A 16,883-nucleotide genomic window follows, 5' to 3' on the forward strand; every position below is an offset into this window, starting at 1 on the left:
CCGCGGGCCCCCGCGGCTCCCGCCGGACGGGAGACGCCCCCCGGCCCCCGCCCCCGCGTGGCCCGGCTGGGCTGGCGGGAGCGGCTGGAGGAGGAGGAGGAGGAGGCGGCGCCGCCGGGACTGCCTCCTCCCCGCCCCTCGCGTCTCCTCCCCGCGCCACCGGGAAGGACGAGGGGACTGGGCACGGGGACCCCGGCCAGTGAGCGCCCGTGCCCCGGGGCCGCCCTTTGCACGCGCTCTCTCGCCTCGAGCCTGGGGCCGGTGTCGGCTCACATGGTGTTGGCCGCAGCCATGAGCCAGGACGCGGATCCCAGCGGCCCCGAGCAACCGGACAGAGATGCCCGCAGCGTGCCGGGTGCTCCGGCGCCTCCCGCGCCCCCCGCGCCCCCAGGCCCGAGAGGGATGCAGCCGCCGCCGCCGCCGCCCCCAGCCGGCCTACCGCAGATCATCCAAAAGTAAGAGGAGGGAAAGCGGAGAGGGGACCCCGGGTGGGCTTGGGGGACACGCCCCGGGCGCCCCGCTCCGTGCCTTCATCTCTCGCGTCGCTGCTGAGCTCCGCGCGGCCGCCTTGTGTTTGAAGTTTTCTTGTCCTCTCTCGGCAGAGTCGGTGTCATTCTGGCTGTTCGTGAGGTTGGGGACAGGGAAGCCAGGTTATTTGGGGAAAATAATTTTGTTTTTCCTTATCCCCTTTCTCTTCAGGGACGTTACTGGATATTTTGAGCTAAAGTAGCTCAAACTGGGGGAAAATGGCCCAGAGAGTATGGTTCATCTTTCCGGTCCCGGAGGCCGCAGGAATGTATGGAGAGCCGGGTGTGAGTGGCTGCGCGCCCGTGAGGGTGTGTAAGGAAAAGACCACCACGGGCAGCCGCCCTTCACCGTGGCCCTGGAGTAGTCAGCCCGTGGCAATGGGTGGAAAGGATGGAGAGGGTTTGTAAACAGCACATTTTGCTTTGCCCCGAAAGAAGTGTCTGTGCTTTTCAAGGAGGCCCTTGCGGGGAAGAGTTCTTAGCCGCGCCACCGTTGTGCATGAATGTTACCATCTTGATTCTGGGGCTGTGCGAATCTTAGGAGCTGGCCTTCCCAACGTCTGAGTACGTCGGGATGGTCAACAGGCTCTGAGAAGGTCTTTCAGCCCATCTTGGGGGGCGTAACAGTAAAACAGGGATGTTTTGTTGGTTCTTTGGAGATTTTGTTTGATAGTTTAAGGCCTAGAATGTTGGTTTGTTTGAAGGATCTTTATTCTCCTGAAGGCTTCCCTCAGCTTGTACTGAAGTCAAAACCGGTTTAAGAAAGTGTAGGAAAGTCTGAATGATGAATGCTTGGGTGAAATTGATGGTGCTGGAGAAAAGCACTAAGTACAGAAAATCAACCGTATGGGGGGGGGGCAGCGCTGCTGTCTGGATGCTTTGAGTTACATAAACGTTTGAAAATGCAGTAAGAGGAATAACCAGTGATGGGTTGTAAGTGGAAGTAAATGGCACTTAAATACTGTTTTAAAGACTGACTTTAGAAAGAATAGTGAAAATTCAAGTTTGACATAAAAAAACGCCGGCATATTTCTGAACAAAATGGTTCCCCTTTTTTGACTAGTGGACTGCTAAAGTTTCCATTTGTGACAACTTTCTGCTTTAATTCGATTTTATCTGACTTTCAACTACTAACAAGTTGCTAACTACTTGAACATGGAAATAATTTAGATTATTTTGTTCCTATTGTTTTGCAAATTATTTAAGCTAAGATTTAACTAAATATGGACAGTTTAAGTACATCATTACTTAAAATGTATCTTTAGTTCTTGATACAAATATAAACTAACAGAGAAAAATATATTTAAAACCTAAAGTTTCTTTACTTAAAAAAAAAACAACTAATTGACCAATTACTAATTGGAAAACATCTAACGTGCTACTGGGCCAGTGTTTTGTGGCTTGAGGTGAGGCTACCCATTAAATTTATTGAGTTTGCTTTGGTACTGTAATCACCATGCATTTTCCTGTCATTTCCTTTTAATTAGGAAAAAGCTGGGAATTTTATGTTCACAGAAATATCTTTGTAGATAGGGGTCTGATTTACCCTGTTAGCCCCATTTTGAAAATTCTATCTCTGGAATATCTTACTTTAGTAGATAAGAGCTTTTCAAAGATGTCCCCTTCTGTCAATGGCCCAGAATGGAGACTTCAAGAAGCGCCTGATGGCTCTGCCTCGTTTTGCATTGGTGACAGATCAGTGTTCAGAGGCCAGGTTGAAGGCCGGTGAATGTGCCCATGGAATTGGATGTTTGTGCACTTATGTTTCAAAAACGTTCTTTATGAGGACGATTTGGGGTTTGGTCCCCTCAGAACCCACTGAAATTACGCTGGAACCAGGCATAACATGGCAAATGTTTTGCAGGTCCATCTTCAATGCGCTGAAACTTGAGCAGGTTATTTTGAAACTACATTTGCATAATTTAATCTGAGCAACCATTTTTAATGTAGTTATGAGGTGCTGTTTGCGTCAGCCATCTTTGAGAAAACCTAGTGGGGAGATTGCCCTCAGCTGCAGAATCAATTGCCCGCATTTTGATTGAGAATTTTGTGAGCTAGAGCTTTGGATAAAATTCTTCTCGGATTCTTTGGATAAAATTAATATGTGGATCACATATTAAATACATTTTATTGGGGAACCTTTGTTTATTCTAGCTATTTTAATGAGGTCATTATGTAATTCGTAAGAGAAGTTTTGAACTCTTTCAAAATGATGAAGATATCAATCTTTTTCATGTGCATAGTGTATAAGGATTACGAGAATTGTTTTCACTTCTTAATGTCCTTGTTAATGGTTTTCATTTATATCGGCTTGCATTTTGGATAAAGTCAAGGACTATGATAAAATAATAGTCATGATCATAATAAAAGCCTGTTCCTGTTAATGTGTGTCATATTTGGTCTTGGGAGAACTGCTGTATACTACATTTAAGTAGCTAAACACATGAAGTATGAGGACGAATAATGAGACTGATTTTGATATTTGTTTTATGGATGCCAGTCTCTGTACTCAGGAAAAATGCATCAAAAGTTAATTTCGGTAGGGTACTTTTGTTCTACTCAGGTATACTTAATTTTCTTATTACTGCGTTCTTAGTTTCAGTAAAGAATTGCCCATGACCTTTCTGCTCATATCAACCCCTGACTCCTGGCCAATATTAGCATCACCTATAAAGATTATCAGCCATGTTTAGACATAGAACTAGTATTTTGTAAGATCTTTGTTTTAAACTTGTCTTCTCTGAGTTGGCCAATGTGAAGGTATTATTGGGTCAGATGTAAAGCATTGTGTAAACCATGTGGGCAGTACAAAATATAAAATAATATAAATAAATATAAATAACTTAAGAGGAGATTTAGAATGAGCTTAGGAAATCAGAATAATTTGATGACTTAAAATATATATATTAGCAGAAGTAAAACAACATTGACTGATGTGTTTTGGTGAATGTTTTATAAGGACTAACCTCCTTAAACATTCACAATATTTTATTTCCAAAAGTATTTTGTTTTAATTTTGTGCTTTCAAATCAAACCTAATTCTTGATTCATGAGAAGTTATTTATTAACCTTGATGAACAGCAGAAATGAAAATTTAGGTTGTAAATTTTAAAACTTTCTTCCAAATGGAAATAGAGTCAGTCAATTCTGTGTGAAATATTGAAGTCAGTTGTCAGATGCAACTATAAAGTGTCACTGCTCATGGTGAAAATTAACCAAACAAGCACACACACCTTTTGTGAGGCGAGCACATAGGTGATTTTCCTAAATTATCTGACTTGCGGCAAAGTATTACTATCTATTGCATGATATCAGATTGTGCATTTGAGTATAGGTGAGTTATTTTATTTCCTTTCCAGATTATTTTGATAAGCAATGAATAAAAATCAACTATAAAAATAGAAAAGGTTTTGGTTTAGAATTGATATCGAGTGTCACCTGCACGTGTTCATGACTTAGGAGGGTATAAATCCAACTTTGATTTCTTAAGGTTATAGTTTTCTGCATTGCGTAGGACACGGGCTGACTGTTTTCAGAGCAAAGGCTCCCCTGATTCAGTATAGAAAATGTTACAAGTAGTTACTCTGCTTGCAGATAATTTTACAGACACTCTGCATTTGGAAGGAGCTCCATGTAACTCTCAGGGAACAACGTGGAGGCAAGCTGTGTAGGATGTCCAGGCACTTTGATGGGCATGCTGACAATTACATCCAGAATCGGGGAGGAAATAAGAATTTTCCAAAAACGGACATTACCTCACACTCATACTTGGTCCTTTTCTGGAAAGAGGATGGAATTTCTAACATCTGTGCCAGTTTCTAACATCAGTTTGAGTCCATTTTTAGGGAAAACAAGGATACACTTGTAGAAGGAATTTTGAAAATTTTGAACACAATCTTAAGCTGCACGTAGGACAAGTATTGAGCAGGAGAAAACATCTGAGAGGATTAAGTGTTTACCCAAAACAGGAAAGGAGAGAGAGTGAGTTCTTTCCTTAGCATTCTGAAAAGTTTCTTTGCTTCTCTAGAAAGGTATTTTTTTTCTTAAAAAATTTTGCCTTAAAGTTTTTGTGATAAGTATTTTTAGATAGCAAGTATAGCCATCCAGTTATGAGTTTTTTTTTCAAATTGCCAAAGAGATCAGTATTATGAAATGTAGTACATTATTCCCATTAGTCATGGTAAATGCCTATACACATGGTGAACACAGAGCTCTTCTAATGCCAGTGCTGGGAGGGGGGGAAGGAAAAAAATTATCACCCATTTTATTCTTCTGTCTACTTATTCTTTTGTTACCTCCTTAGCAGTTTGTCAGATTAATAATTTTAAAAGCCCAGATCGGTCTGTTGGAATGAATTCTGATCTGTTAAGATCTCTTTGCCTGTCCTTATAGTCACCAGGGGGAAAAACCCCACCAGGCTTGACTCACAGTGAAATGAGCCCACATTTTCCAGTTTCTCTCTCTTTCTCTGATTTATTTTTCTTGTGGCTGCAGGTTTCTTGATTCCAGTTAAACTAATATTTCTTCCCTGCCCATAACAGCTAATCCTTAGGTAAACAAACCAGTATAGTCCAATTCACAGCACTGATAAACAAGAATCTAAAAAACGTTAGGAACTGGGGTCTAACTGAGGGATAGAATTAAAATGGACTGAACTGAACACGGAAAGCAAGAATGGAAGAAGCTTGAGAAAGTGGACTTAAAACTCCAGAGAGATACTGGGAGGCAGGGCACCCCTCTCCCTTCCTCCACCCTGGTCCCCCTGCCAGACAGAAGCTTGAAGGGGTCTCCTGTGTCACAAAATGCCACTTAATCTGATTTTTATTTCCTGCCACAGTAATTATCTTGTTTAGGATGGTCTAACTGATATGATCTTGTATATTTTAATAGGGAAGGTTGCTGTGGATCCACAGCTGGTGTGAGTGACTGGTAGCTGTATTTAGAATTAGTGCGTTGAAAAGTTTTGCAGAAAGTAAAGTGACCCGTATTCCAGAATCAGGGCAAAGACGGTAATTAGTGGTTTGTACAAGGGAGCAAATGACAATTCCCTTTCTGGTTAATGAAGCTGGCTGGATCTTGCCTGATATGTGTGATAGACTGGAAGCCTACTATTGCTTGTTCCCGCCAGTGGGAAGACTGGGAAATCCTAACTTTAATTAAAAAGGCACATTTTTGAATCAGGAATGTGAATTTGGCTTCCAACACCACCTACGGGGTATTGGTGGTAGGCTGATATTTTGCCTGGCTCAATGGGTGGTCACTTTAAATTCCACCCAACTAAGGTTTCAGTCTTCAACACTTACAGGCAGCAAATTTGGGTACAAGTCAGCACTGTCCACTGTTTGAGGAGGAGGTGGAAGGGAAGGCCACCCCCCCCCCCCCAGTATTTTGGATATGACACGTATTTCCATCTAATATGATAAAGTCTTTATAGTGGCAGAAGTTATAGCCAAGTTAATTGATCTTACTCTTTCCTACAGTTCCTGCTGGATTTTATAAATAAGTCCCCTGATGGTTTACAAGGCAACTTTTCCAACTCACTGACAGCACCTCTGTCGGGGAGATGGTACATATTCATGTGACTGTACTTTATGAGCAAAAGGAGCCGTTAAACAACTTGCATGAGGATGTGTTAATAACTTGCAGTTCAGTTTGGACAATAAATCTTTCCATGTGTTCAGAAACAAGAGGCTGGGGGTCATGCATGTGTTTAAGCGTGGTTGTCACCCCATGAAGATAGTCTTCATGCCACGTTTCCCTTCTTTAATGTGGGTATTTGCTTTAAGGGTGCACCAGGGCCCTTTGCTGCTGTCCTTTCTAGGCACCTGCTTTTTCCCCATCACGGTAATAACCCATCAGTTCTCAGGTGCCCCTTCCCGCCCAAACCTGGAAACCTCCACTCACGGTGGGCTGGACATCTTAAAATACTTCTCTAATTTTGCAGCTTGTCTGTAGGTTGTCTCCCAAATATGTTTTTGGCTCTTACTAGATCTGCCTTTAAACCTGACCTCCAACATTATGAAGCTAAAGGAGTAGACAAGGTAATCTATACAGTATTTTAAAGAGGTTTTAATTCTGCTGAGTTACTTCCTTTAGTTTACTTTGAATTTGTTAATGAATAAAATGATCTAGGATTTGCCTGGTGTAAAATGCACATCCTTGCTCTAAATTAATTATTGGGTCTCTGATGAAGAGGGTCAGAGCTGAAAAGAAAACCCTGGACTGGGAGCGAGTGCCCTGGACAAGCCCATTAACCTTCTTAATTCAGCCTCTCCAGGGATTGGAAATGATCAATGGCAGTCTCTTCCAAGAATAAAATTATGTGACTCTCCAGGAATATTGCTGAATTATCATCAGTGTAGAATGCTTCCCCTCTGCTATACATCTGATACAGAATATATCCCGTATCAGTTACATTTAGCCATGGGTATAGTACATGCTTGTGAGACTGCTCATACATGAAAACAGCAATGATTATGAAAAGGAATTAAATGCTTCCTCTAACATTTGCAAAGCATATTTGGATCAGTGTTACAATTTTAAGTCAGAGGGGCCCCTGGGTGGCTCAGTCGTTAAGCGTCTGCCTTCGGCTCAGGTCATGATCCCAGGGTCCTGGGATCCAGCCCCGCATCGGGCTCCCTGCTCCTCGGGAAGCCTGCTTCTCCCTCTCCCACTCCCCCTGCTTGTGTTCCTGCTCTCGCTATCTCTCTCTCTGTCAAATAAATAAATAAAATCTTTAAAAAAACTTTTTTTAAGTCAGAAAAGTAGATAGAGATGTCAGTGAAAAGACAAACATTTTATGCTGTTTGCTGATCATTAGAAATTTTTAAAAAGAAAAACAGTTATTTTGGAATGTTAATTACTTGGGAAGGTTGAAGTGACTACTCGAGTTTGCAAAAAGTGAATACTCGAGTTTGCAAGTAGAGTTTTCAATGCGGGAGGCAGATGCAGTTATTTTCATTTGTCTAAGTTGGATTGTATTCAGCACAGTTTGGTGGGACTGTGTTTGGCGATGGTATTGTTTTCAGAAGCACGAACCGTAAACAGGATGTGCGAGTGGCCTTTGGGGCCCCGGCTGCACGGGCTTGGAGTCGGCAACCCTGTGGCGCGGGCAGTGGGCAGCCTGGGCGGCAGATACTCGCCCCGACCTTGCGGCCGAAAAAACACTTTGCGGAGAGATCATGGGTGTCCAAAAGCTGAGCCTCAGGTTTCTGTGTAGCCTCCTTGAAGAGACCAACTGTTGTTTGCAGACCCTCCCACGGACTGGGTCTCCTCTGCGCCCTGCGGGCTCGCACTAGCAGCGTCATCCATAGACTGCCCTTATGGAGAGCCTTTATTTGGTACCTGAAAAGATATTTTTTTAACCTTCTGCATAGAAAGGGAATGAGCTGTGTGATTCAGTCTTGATTTGTAGACCTAGGGTAAATACATAATGAGGATGAACATAAGGATAGTTACTGCAGCATTGTCTAGAAGAGCAACAAATTAGAAACCATGTGAAAGTTTTCCAGTTGGGAAAATAAACTGTGTGCATGTAATTTCGTTATCTTATATTTATTAATATGGAACATAAAATAATATGGAATATAGTATTGTTAACTAAACTAAAAATGACAAACAGCATGTACACCAGGAATTTCAAAATTAAAAAAAATGTATGTGGATGTGTGTGTGGGAGCCCACAATTCCGGAAAAGCACCTAAAGAACAAATATAAAGATGCTAACAGTAGTTCTAATTCTAGGTGATTCATTTATAGGGTTTTGGTTTTTTTTTTATACTTTCTACTTTTTTTTTCAGTGAGTATGTATTAATTTTATAATCAGAGAAAATAAAACTTTTTATTTTTAAAAAACAAAACTAGGAATAGACATTTCATATTGGCATTACACTATCTTTAAGACAGAACTGCCCTTTTGTGTCTTAGACTTTAGGCCTGGAAGGCATCTGAGGGCTGCTTTAGCCCAGCCTTCCTGTTTTTCTAGGGAAGGCAAGTGAGCATCAGAGAAGTCAAGTGAATTATTCAAGGTCACACAGCAAGGGTAGTGGTAGGTTGTAGGAATCCTCACCTCTCTGTCTATTGCGTTTTCTGCTAGGCTTCCCTTTTGTGTGCCTGGAGTTGGGGAAGGAAGAAATAGGGAACATTCATAAACTCTCCATTTATCAACTGGCTCAAGTCTGCTCAGATCCCCCCAAAGGGACTTGAATAACATCCTTAGGTATGTTATTGCCTCCCTATTACCCCCTGCCCGTAGGTTTTTCTGTAAGTGGCAGTAGACTGGCCTCTCCAGAGCATCTCATGCCCTGTTCCATCCGGCCAAACAAGCCGGGCATCACATTTTTTTTTTGTCCCTGAACTATTTGAAAGGAAGTTGCATAACTGTAGCTCTGTTATTTGAAGGAAATTAATCTTAAATAATTTTATCTAATGAGCACTAGATTTTTAACTTTTTCCATTTGTCAGAAAAATGTCTCCCAATAGCTCTTTTTAAAACCCCCTGGCTCAGATTCACAAGTGCATTTGTTTATGATGTCTTTTTAAAATTAGCAACTGTACCCACCTTTTTCTGTTCTTCATGACGAAAGACTCCAGGCTAGTTGTCTTGTAGAACGAGCCATGATCTGGATATGTGTATTATTTCCTCATGACGAGATTTAGGTTAAGCATTTGGGCCAGGATCTGCAATGGGTGCTGTGTGTCCCTTAAGTTTGATCTGTTGGTTAACGAGGTCACCTCCAGACCTCCCCATTGTAACGGGACATTTTTCTCTTTGTGATTAGAGAATACTCACAGTATGAGTAATGAGATACTGTGAAACGCTCTGAATATACTGTTTCCCAACAAACTTTCACCTCGTGGATTTATCTTTTTTAAAAAATATATTTTATTTATCTTTTTATTTATTTATTTATTTTTTATTTATTTGAGAGAGAGAATGAGATAGAGAGAGAGAGCATGAGAGGGGGGAGGGTCAGAGGGAGAAGCAGACTCCCTGCCGAGCAGGGAGCTGGATGTGGGACTCGATCCCGGGACTCCAGGATCACGACCTGAGCCGAAGGCAGTCGCTTAACCAACTGAGCCACCCAGGCGCCCCTTTATTTATCTTTTTAAGTAAGCTCTACGTCCAACGTGGGCTTGAACTCATGACCCCAAGATCAAGAATCGCGTGCTCTACAGACTGAGCCAGTCCGGTGCCCCTCATGGTTTTATTTTTTAATTTGACCATATTTTTAAAAAGTCCCTTCAGTGAAATGTGGAACTGAGATGATAAATTAATATTACTTTAGAATGGATTAGTTCGGATATATAGTTTAAATCAGTTGGCCTTGCAAATACGTGTGCATTTTACCAGCCCCTGGATATTATTGGAGACTCTGGATTTTTCTAATCCTGACTTGCTAGGAACCTAACTGATGGGCCAGCCACTTCCCACTTAACCTCTGCGGCAGGCCTTTTGTCACGGGCTGCAGTACTATTTAATGTCCATACAGAGGGAATACAAATCCCTTTTCATGCTAATGGCATGAATGGGTGCTAATGTAATTTTTGCTAGCTCACACAATGTTTTAGGCATCCTCTTGAAGCTAAGTCAGCTCTTTGCAGAAACCTTTTATCTTCCTTTTCAAAATCACTCTATGAAGCGGACTTTAAAAATGACTGATGACTTGCCCCGGAACCTAAACTGGGTGAGTCCTGGAGCTGGTCTGTGACTACTGGTTTGTTCATGCTTTTCAGATTTAAATTACATAGCTATTTTTGCCTCTTCCAGATTGGTACTCTTATTTTCATGCACAAAATATGTATGGGTGGGGAGAGTGGTGTGGAGTAGTGAAAAGAAACAAGAGCAAGCCTTCCCTATGTTCTAGAGTCAGCTTTGCCACCACTAACTAACACTGAGCCTCAGTGTTCTCATCTGTAAAAGGGAACAATAGTAAAGTGAGTAACAACTAACATTCGTTGGGTGCTTCCTGGGTGCCACCTACTATTCTAAGCACCTTTTATATGCTAAATCCATTTAATCATTTAATCAGTCTATAATCCTGTGAGGAAAGTACTGTTATTCTCCTCATTTTACAAGTGAGGAAGTCAAGTCAGAAATTTACTGGGACTCAACAAAACTAAGAAAAATAATATTTACGAAACAACTGGTGGTATGAGGCTGGGTGAGAGAATGTTCTGTAAATTAAGATCATATCCTCTCTATGTGAATATCTGTGTCCTCAAAATAATTTCTAGAAAACCCATCATTGGGGCGCCTGGGTGGCTCAGTCGTTCAGCGTCTGCCTTCTGCTCAGGTCATGATCCCAGGGTCCTGGGATTGAGCCCTGCATCGGGCTCCCCCCTCAGAGGAAAGCCTGCTTCTCCCTCTCCCACTCCCCCTGCTTGTGTTCCCTCTCTCGCTGTGTCTCTCTCTGTCAAATAAATAAATAAAATCTTAAAAAAAAAAGAAAACCCATCATTTACAAAGAAAATATTATAGAAAAAATTGCTGAAATAAATCTGAAGTAGGTCAAATTGAATTTGAGTTAAACTAAACATTCCAGTCAGAAACATTCTTTCTTGTTTCTTTTTCCCTTTTTTTCTTGTAGCTTTAAGTGTGCCTTTTGGTTTAAAGTGAAATCCATATCCCAGTTTAAATTCCATTAGCAAATCGGACTCTGGCATTTGATTTGCTGTCTTACTCTGCTTATTATGCATGTTAGGCCAGACCTGAATTTGATGCTCACAGAGAGTATATAAACACTTATAATCCTCTCAGCATGTGCTAAAATCATAACAGATACGATAGTTTGATTCACAAAGAGAGCGTCTGCCAAGTTCTACCACACCATTTTTAAACCAATTCAAAAAACCAGGATTCAGCAATGATTAAAGTATCCTAGGTTCCTATAAATAGCAAGAAGAATTCCTGACTTGAAACGTGGCAACATCAAGCTTGCTTAGTCTCCAGCAGACATATGGTGAATGGTTTTAGCAGACTTGGTCACAGGTGTCCTTTTGCCTTAAGACACCATTGTGTGCAGAAACCAGACTTAATAGAGTCAGTGAGTTAGGAAAGGATTGTTTGCTTTTGACCTGTGAAAGGTTTTACAGTAACGATCCTTTAAACAGTGAGTTTCTCAGTGTATTTCAGATAAAAATTTAATCAGTCTAACAATTCAGAGGTCCAGTGATAAGTTTTAAAACACTTTTTTGTCTTTTTTTAATTTATAGAGGTATAATTGAAATACACAGAGCTGTACATGTTTAAAGCATCCCTCAAATAATCAAGATAATAAAGATTTTTATTACCCCTGAAAGTTTTTCATACCTTTTATGATTTATCCTTCACTCTTTCCCTTAATCCTCTTCCCTCCCAGGTAGCTACTGATCTGCTTTCCATCACTGTAACTTGAGTTTTTGCATTTTCTAGAATTTTATACAAATATAATCGTAGTTGTTGTTGTTTTGACCTGGTTTCTTTCACTCAACATAATGATTTTTTAGGAAATATATGTATTTTTTAAATTGTGACAAAATACACATAGCATAACATTTACTATTTTAGCTATTTTATTTGTTTAATTTATTTTTATTTTTTAAAAGTAATCTCTATGGGGGTGCCTGGGTGGCTCAGTCGTTGAGCATCTGCCTTCGGCTTGGGTCATGATCCCGGGGTCCTGGGATTGAGCCCTGCATCGGGCTCCCTGCTCTGCAGGAAGCCTGCTTTTCCCTCTCTCCCTCCCCCTGCTTGTGTTCCCTCTTCGCTGTGTCTCTCTCTGTCAAATAAATAAATAAAATCTTAAAAAAAAAAAAGTAATCTCTATGCCCAATGTGGGCTTGAACTCACGACCCTGAGATCAAGAGTCATGTGCTCTACTGACTCAGACAGCCAGGCACCCCCATTTTAGCTATTTTAAAGTGTAATTCAGTAGTACTTAGTACATTCACAAGGTTGTGCAACCATTACCACTATCTAGTTCCAGGGCATTTGCATCACACCAAAAGGAAAACCTGTCCCCATTAAGCAGGTATTCTCCATTCCTTCCTCCCCCCAGGCCCCTGGCAACAACTAATCTGTTTTCTATCTACATGGATTTGCCTATCCTGGACATTTCATATAAATGGAACCATACTATATGTGGACTTTTGTATCAGGTTTTCTTTCACTTAGCATGTTTTGTTGTTGTTGTTGTTTGTTTGTTTTTAAGATTTATTTATTTATTTGTGAGAGAGAGAAGGAGGCAGAGGGAGAGAGAAAATCCTGAAGCAGTCTCTCCGCTGAGCACGGAGCCCAACTTGGAGCTCGATCCCAGGACCCTGAGATCATGACCTGAGCCGAAATCAAGAGTTGGCTGCTTAACCGACTGAGGCATCCCTAGCATGATGTTAAGGTTAATCCATGTTGTAGCCTGTATTAGTACTTCATTCCTTTTTATTGCTGGATAATACTCCATTGTCTGGACAGACAATTGTTATCCATTCATCGGTTGGTGGATTTGGGTTTTTCCTACTTTTCAACTATTGTGAATAGTGCTGCTCTGAACATTTATGTACACGTTTTTGCTTGGACATCTGTTTCTAATTCTTTTGGGTATATATCTGGGAGTGGAATTGCTGAGTCATATGGTAATTCTGTGTTTAATTTATTGAGGAACCTCCAAACTGTTTCCCAAAGTAGCTGCACTATTTTATATTCCCATCAGTAATGAATGAGTGTTCTTATTTCTCCACAACCTTGCCAACACTTGTAATTTTCCTTTTTTTTTAAATTGTGGCCATCCTAGTGTGTATAAAGTGGCGTGTCATTGTGATTTTGATTTGTATTTCCATAATGACTAATGATGTTGAGCATCTTTTCATGTGCAAGAAGACTATTTGTATATCTCCTTTAGAGAAATATATATTCAAGCCCTTTGTCCATTTTTAAATTTAGTTGTTTATCTTTTTTGTGAAATTGTAAGGGTCCTTTATAAATTCTGAATACTGGATCCTTAGCAGATACGTGATTTGCAAATATTTTCTCCCATTTTGTGGGGTTTCCTGCAGCATATGATTTTAAGGTTCATCCTTTTTTCTTTGCATATATCAAAAGTTTGGTCCTTTTTATTGTTGAGTGGTATTCCATTTTATGGATATATCATAAATGGTTTATCCATTCACCTGTTGATGTATATTTAGGTTGTTTCCAGGTTTGGGTTATTACAAATAAAGCTGGTATGAACATTCCTTGACAAGTATTTATATACTTGGGTAGTTTTCTTGGGCAAATATCTAGGCCAATGATCATTTAAACTTTTAGGAGCAGAGATGTTATACATAAGAGTAATTTTTGGGTGAAAACACCTTTGAATTTTTATTATTGGGTCTTTGAACAGAGCATGTTAAATATGACCCTTCGAGGCATTTAAAGAACACACGCTTTTTCATCTTAGTTTTCAGGGTCAGTCACTCATCATAGTTTCTTTTTTTCTCCTATTGATGACTCTTCTCCCAATATTTTTTCATTTGACAAATAATTATTACTGTGGAAATTGGGACACAAGATGAATAAGATGACAAAACTGCAGAACTTCAAGCTGGAAAGGACCTAGAAATCATCTAATTCAATGCTCTTGCTTTACAGGAAAGAAAGCCAGGTTTAGAAGGAAGGCCATATTTACCGAAGGCCATTCAGCCATTAGAGAAATTAAGTGGGCAGAGGAATGCTGCCTGTGAGAGTAATTTTAAGGCTTCTAGTGATGAGGTGTCTACAGATGTAATAGTGCTGGGGTTGACTGAACGGCACCATATTCCTGCTGTGCTGTAGGGTTCACAGGGCACCTTTTCCTTCCTAGTTTAATCCCACTCAATTCTCCAACCACCCCGTGAAACAGGTAGGGATTAGGTAATTACCAGTGGTTCAGGGTTCCGTAATCAATGACTGGAGAGCCCAGGCTCAGAGCCAGGCCTTCTGCCCCTTTCCAACTTGTATGCCCTCCTTCCTTTCTGGTGAGCCTTTCCCCAGCTCTGTGCTGGCTACCACTGCCTGAATTCAGCCCTCCCACCTCCTCCCCCTGCCTCCAGCTGGGCCTGTCCTCACGTCTTCCTCTTCTCCACACCAGTTCAGCCTTAATCTTATTGTCTATTTGCTCAAAGCCCTGCCTTAGGATCTTGTCTGTAGGTTGAGATTCAGACTGCTTAGAAGCCCTTTCTGGATCTCCCCTGACTCAGCTGTCCACGCCTGACCTTGCTGTCTGTCCAGCTCCCTCCTGCTCTCTGCCCTACACCAGCTTTTCTCTTCAACTCAAACATTCCTTTCATCTTTATGGATTCTGCTTAGACCTCATGCCTTCTAGGGCGCTGTCCCTGACCCCACGCAAGAAGGTAGGCTGGGTGCCCCTTTCCTGTGAGGCCCTGTGGCCCCCAACTGTAACATTTACTCCATGTTTACCTCCTGCAGGTCTCCTCTAAAGACTCCATAAAGTGCTTGAGGTTGGGGCCAGTGTTTTTCGTCTTGGTGTCTCTAGCATATGGCAGGGTCCCTGGCACATAGTTTGCCAAATACATGAGAGAATGAGCAAGTTGACTGCAGCCTAACTATAGATCTAATTGATTTTGTGATGAGAAAAACCACTTAGGAAGTGGTCTCATGGGTGAGAACTGATATGAGAGCAAAGCTTGGTTTTCCCCACTTACGTGTCATGCAACCTGACCGTCTGGAAGGCTAGAGGAACACAAACACCTTACCTTTATGTTTGGAGAGGGGGTATAAGGGAGCACAGACCCCAGAAGTAAGACACCCAAGCTCTGGTCTGGCCCTACCTGCAAGTCACTGTGTGAGCAGAGATAGGGCCCTTCGCCTCTTAGGTCCCACATTTGTTAAAGGAGGACCAGGATGTGGACTTGTTACAGGACATGCGGTTTGTTATAACCATCAGTGAGATGACGTGGGAACATGCTTTGATAAGACTAAAGTGCTGAATACACGTGTGTCATAATGTAACCAGGCTTCATCTCCTGCGGCCATCTCCAGCCAGGGACCTGATTACGCCTTTCAAGGTGAAAGCAGTTTCCAGGCTGAAATTCTTCTTCCGATCTAAATAGGAGAAATGGTGGAAATGGCCACTTCGAACACCCCTTAAGTCCTGTTGCTTCAAAGCTTTTCACAACAGAAGTTTCTGGATCACAAAAATGGTTTTTTAAGCCCTGAGCAAATACTACGCCTCTTTCAAGCCATTGCTAAAACAACACAACTCACGACAACTGCAGCACCGAGACACTTTATTATTACCTTAACATTTGCTGTCCTGACAATTTAATTGTAGCAACGATAAGGACAGTTGACCAGTGGTAGCTGCACAAAGGAGATGCCCATCTGGCCTTGGAACTCACAAACGCTTCTGTTTCCTCTTCCTGGGAGGGTGTCAAGAGGCTCTCAGAGCGGTCCAGTGTTTGACAGACTGTCCTACAGTCTTGGCCTCTGACCAGACAAACTGGGCTGTCCCTAAGCCCTGATAATGGAATTGTTTACCTTTTCTTTTCTTTTCTTTTTTTTTTTTTAAAGATTTTATTTATTTGACAGAGAGAGACACAGAGGGAACACAAGTAGGGGGAGTGGGAGAGGGAGAAGCAGGCTTCCCGCGGAGCAGGGAGCCCGATGCAGGGCTCGATCCCAGGACCCTGGGATCATGACCTGAGCCGAAGGCAGACACTTAACCGACTGAGCCACCCAGGCGCCCCAATTGTTTACCTTTTCAAGAAGGTTGGGAAAGCACCAGAATCCACACGGGGCGCATGCCCAGGCCAGCTTCAAGGAGTTGGTGCTGGGAGACCTAAGGTTCTTAGGAGGCTGCTTAAAACGAGAGAACACGTCAGTAGGGCCTGTGTGGTGGCTCGGTGTGTGCTGAGTACGTCCGTGACAGGATCAAGCATGCTTTCCTTACTGAGGAGCAGAAACTCGTTGCCAAAGTGTGGAAGGCACAATCACAGAGTCAGAAAGCTAAATAAACAAATGAAGCTTTTTTGAGTAATTACAAAAAAAAGTTGCCCAGAAAATAAGTGATTGCCCGTGATTTCTCCATGAGACCTGCTCCGGCCACCCTGTTAAAATTGCATCTTGCGGGGCGCCTGGGTGGCTCAGTCGTTAAGCGTCTGCCTTCGGCTCAGGTCATGGTCCCAGGGTCCTGGGATCGAGTCCCGCCTCGGGCTCCCTGCTCAGCGGGAAGCCTGCTTCTCCCTCTCCCATTCCCCCTGTTTGTGTTCCTGCTCTCGCTGTCTCTCTCTCTGTTAAATAAATAAATAAAATCTTTAAAATAAATAAATAAATAAAATTGCATCTTGTATCTTCCGGTCCAGTCTCCCTTACTTTGTTCTGTTTTCACCATGGCACTTTCT

The 16,883-nt window shown here is 42.0% G+C and overlaps 1 protein-coding gene across 1 annotated transcript in view; it reads left to right on the forward strand.

Moving 5' to 3' along the window:
- Positions 1 to 273: 273 nt before the first annotated feature.
- RBM20 (RNA binding motif protein 20) overlaps positions 274 to 16,883 on the forward strand; it is a 178,398-nt gene continuing 161,788 nt past the window's right edge. Inside the window, exon 1 of the mRNA XM_032423002.1 lies at positions 274 to 455. Coding sequence (XP_032278893.1) covers positions 274 to 455 — 182 coding nt within the window. The remainder of the gene's footprint in view (positions 456 to 16,883) is intronic.

This window comes from Phoca vitulina, unplaced genomic scaffold (assembly GCF_004348235.1).
Source record: "Phoca vitulina isolate PV1807 unplaced genomic scaffold, GSC_HSeal_1.0 scaffold28, whole genome shotgun sequence".
NCBI lineage: Eukaryota > Metazoa > Chordata > Mammalia > Carnivora > Phocidae > Phoca > Phoca vitulina.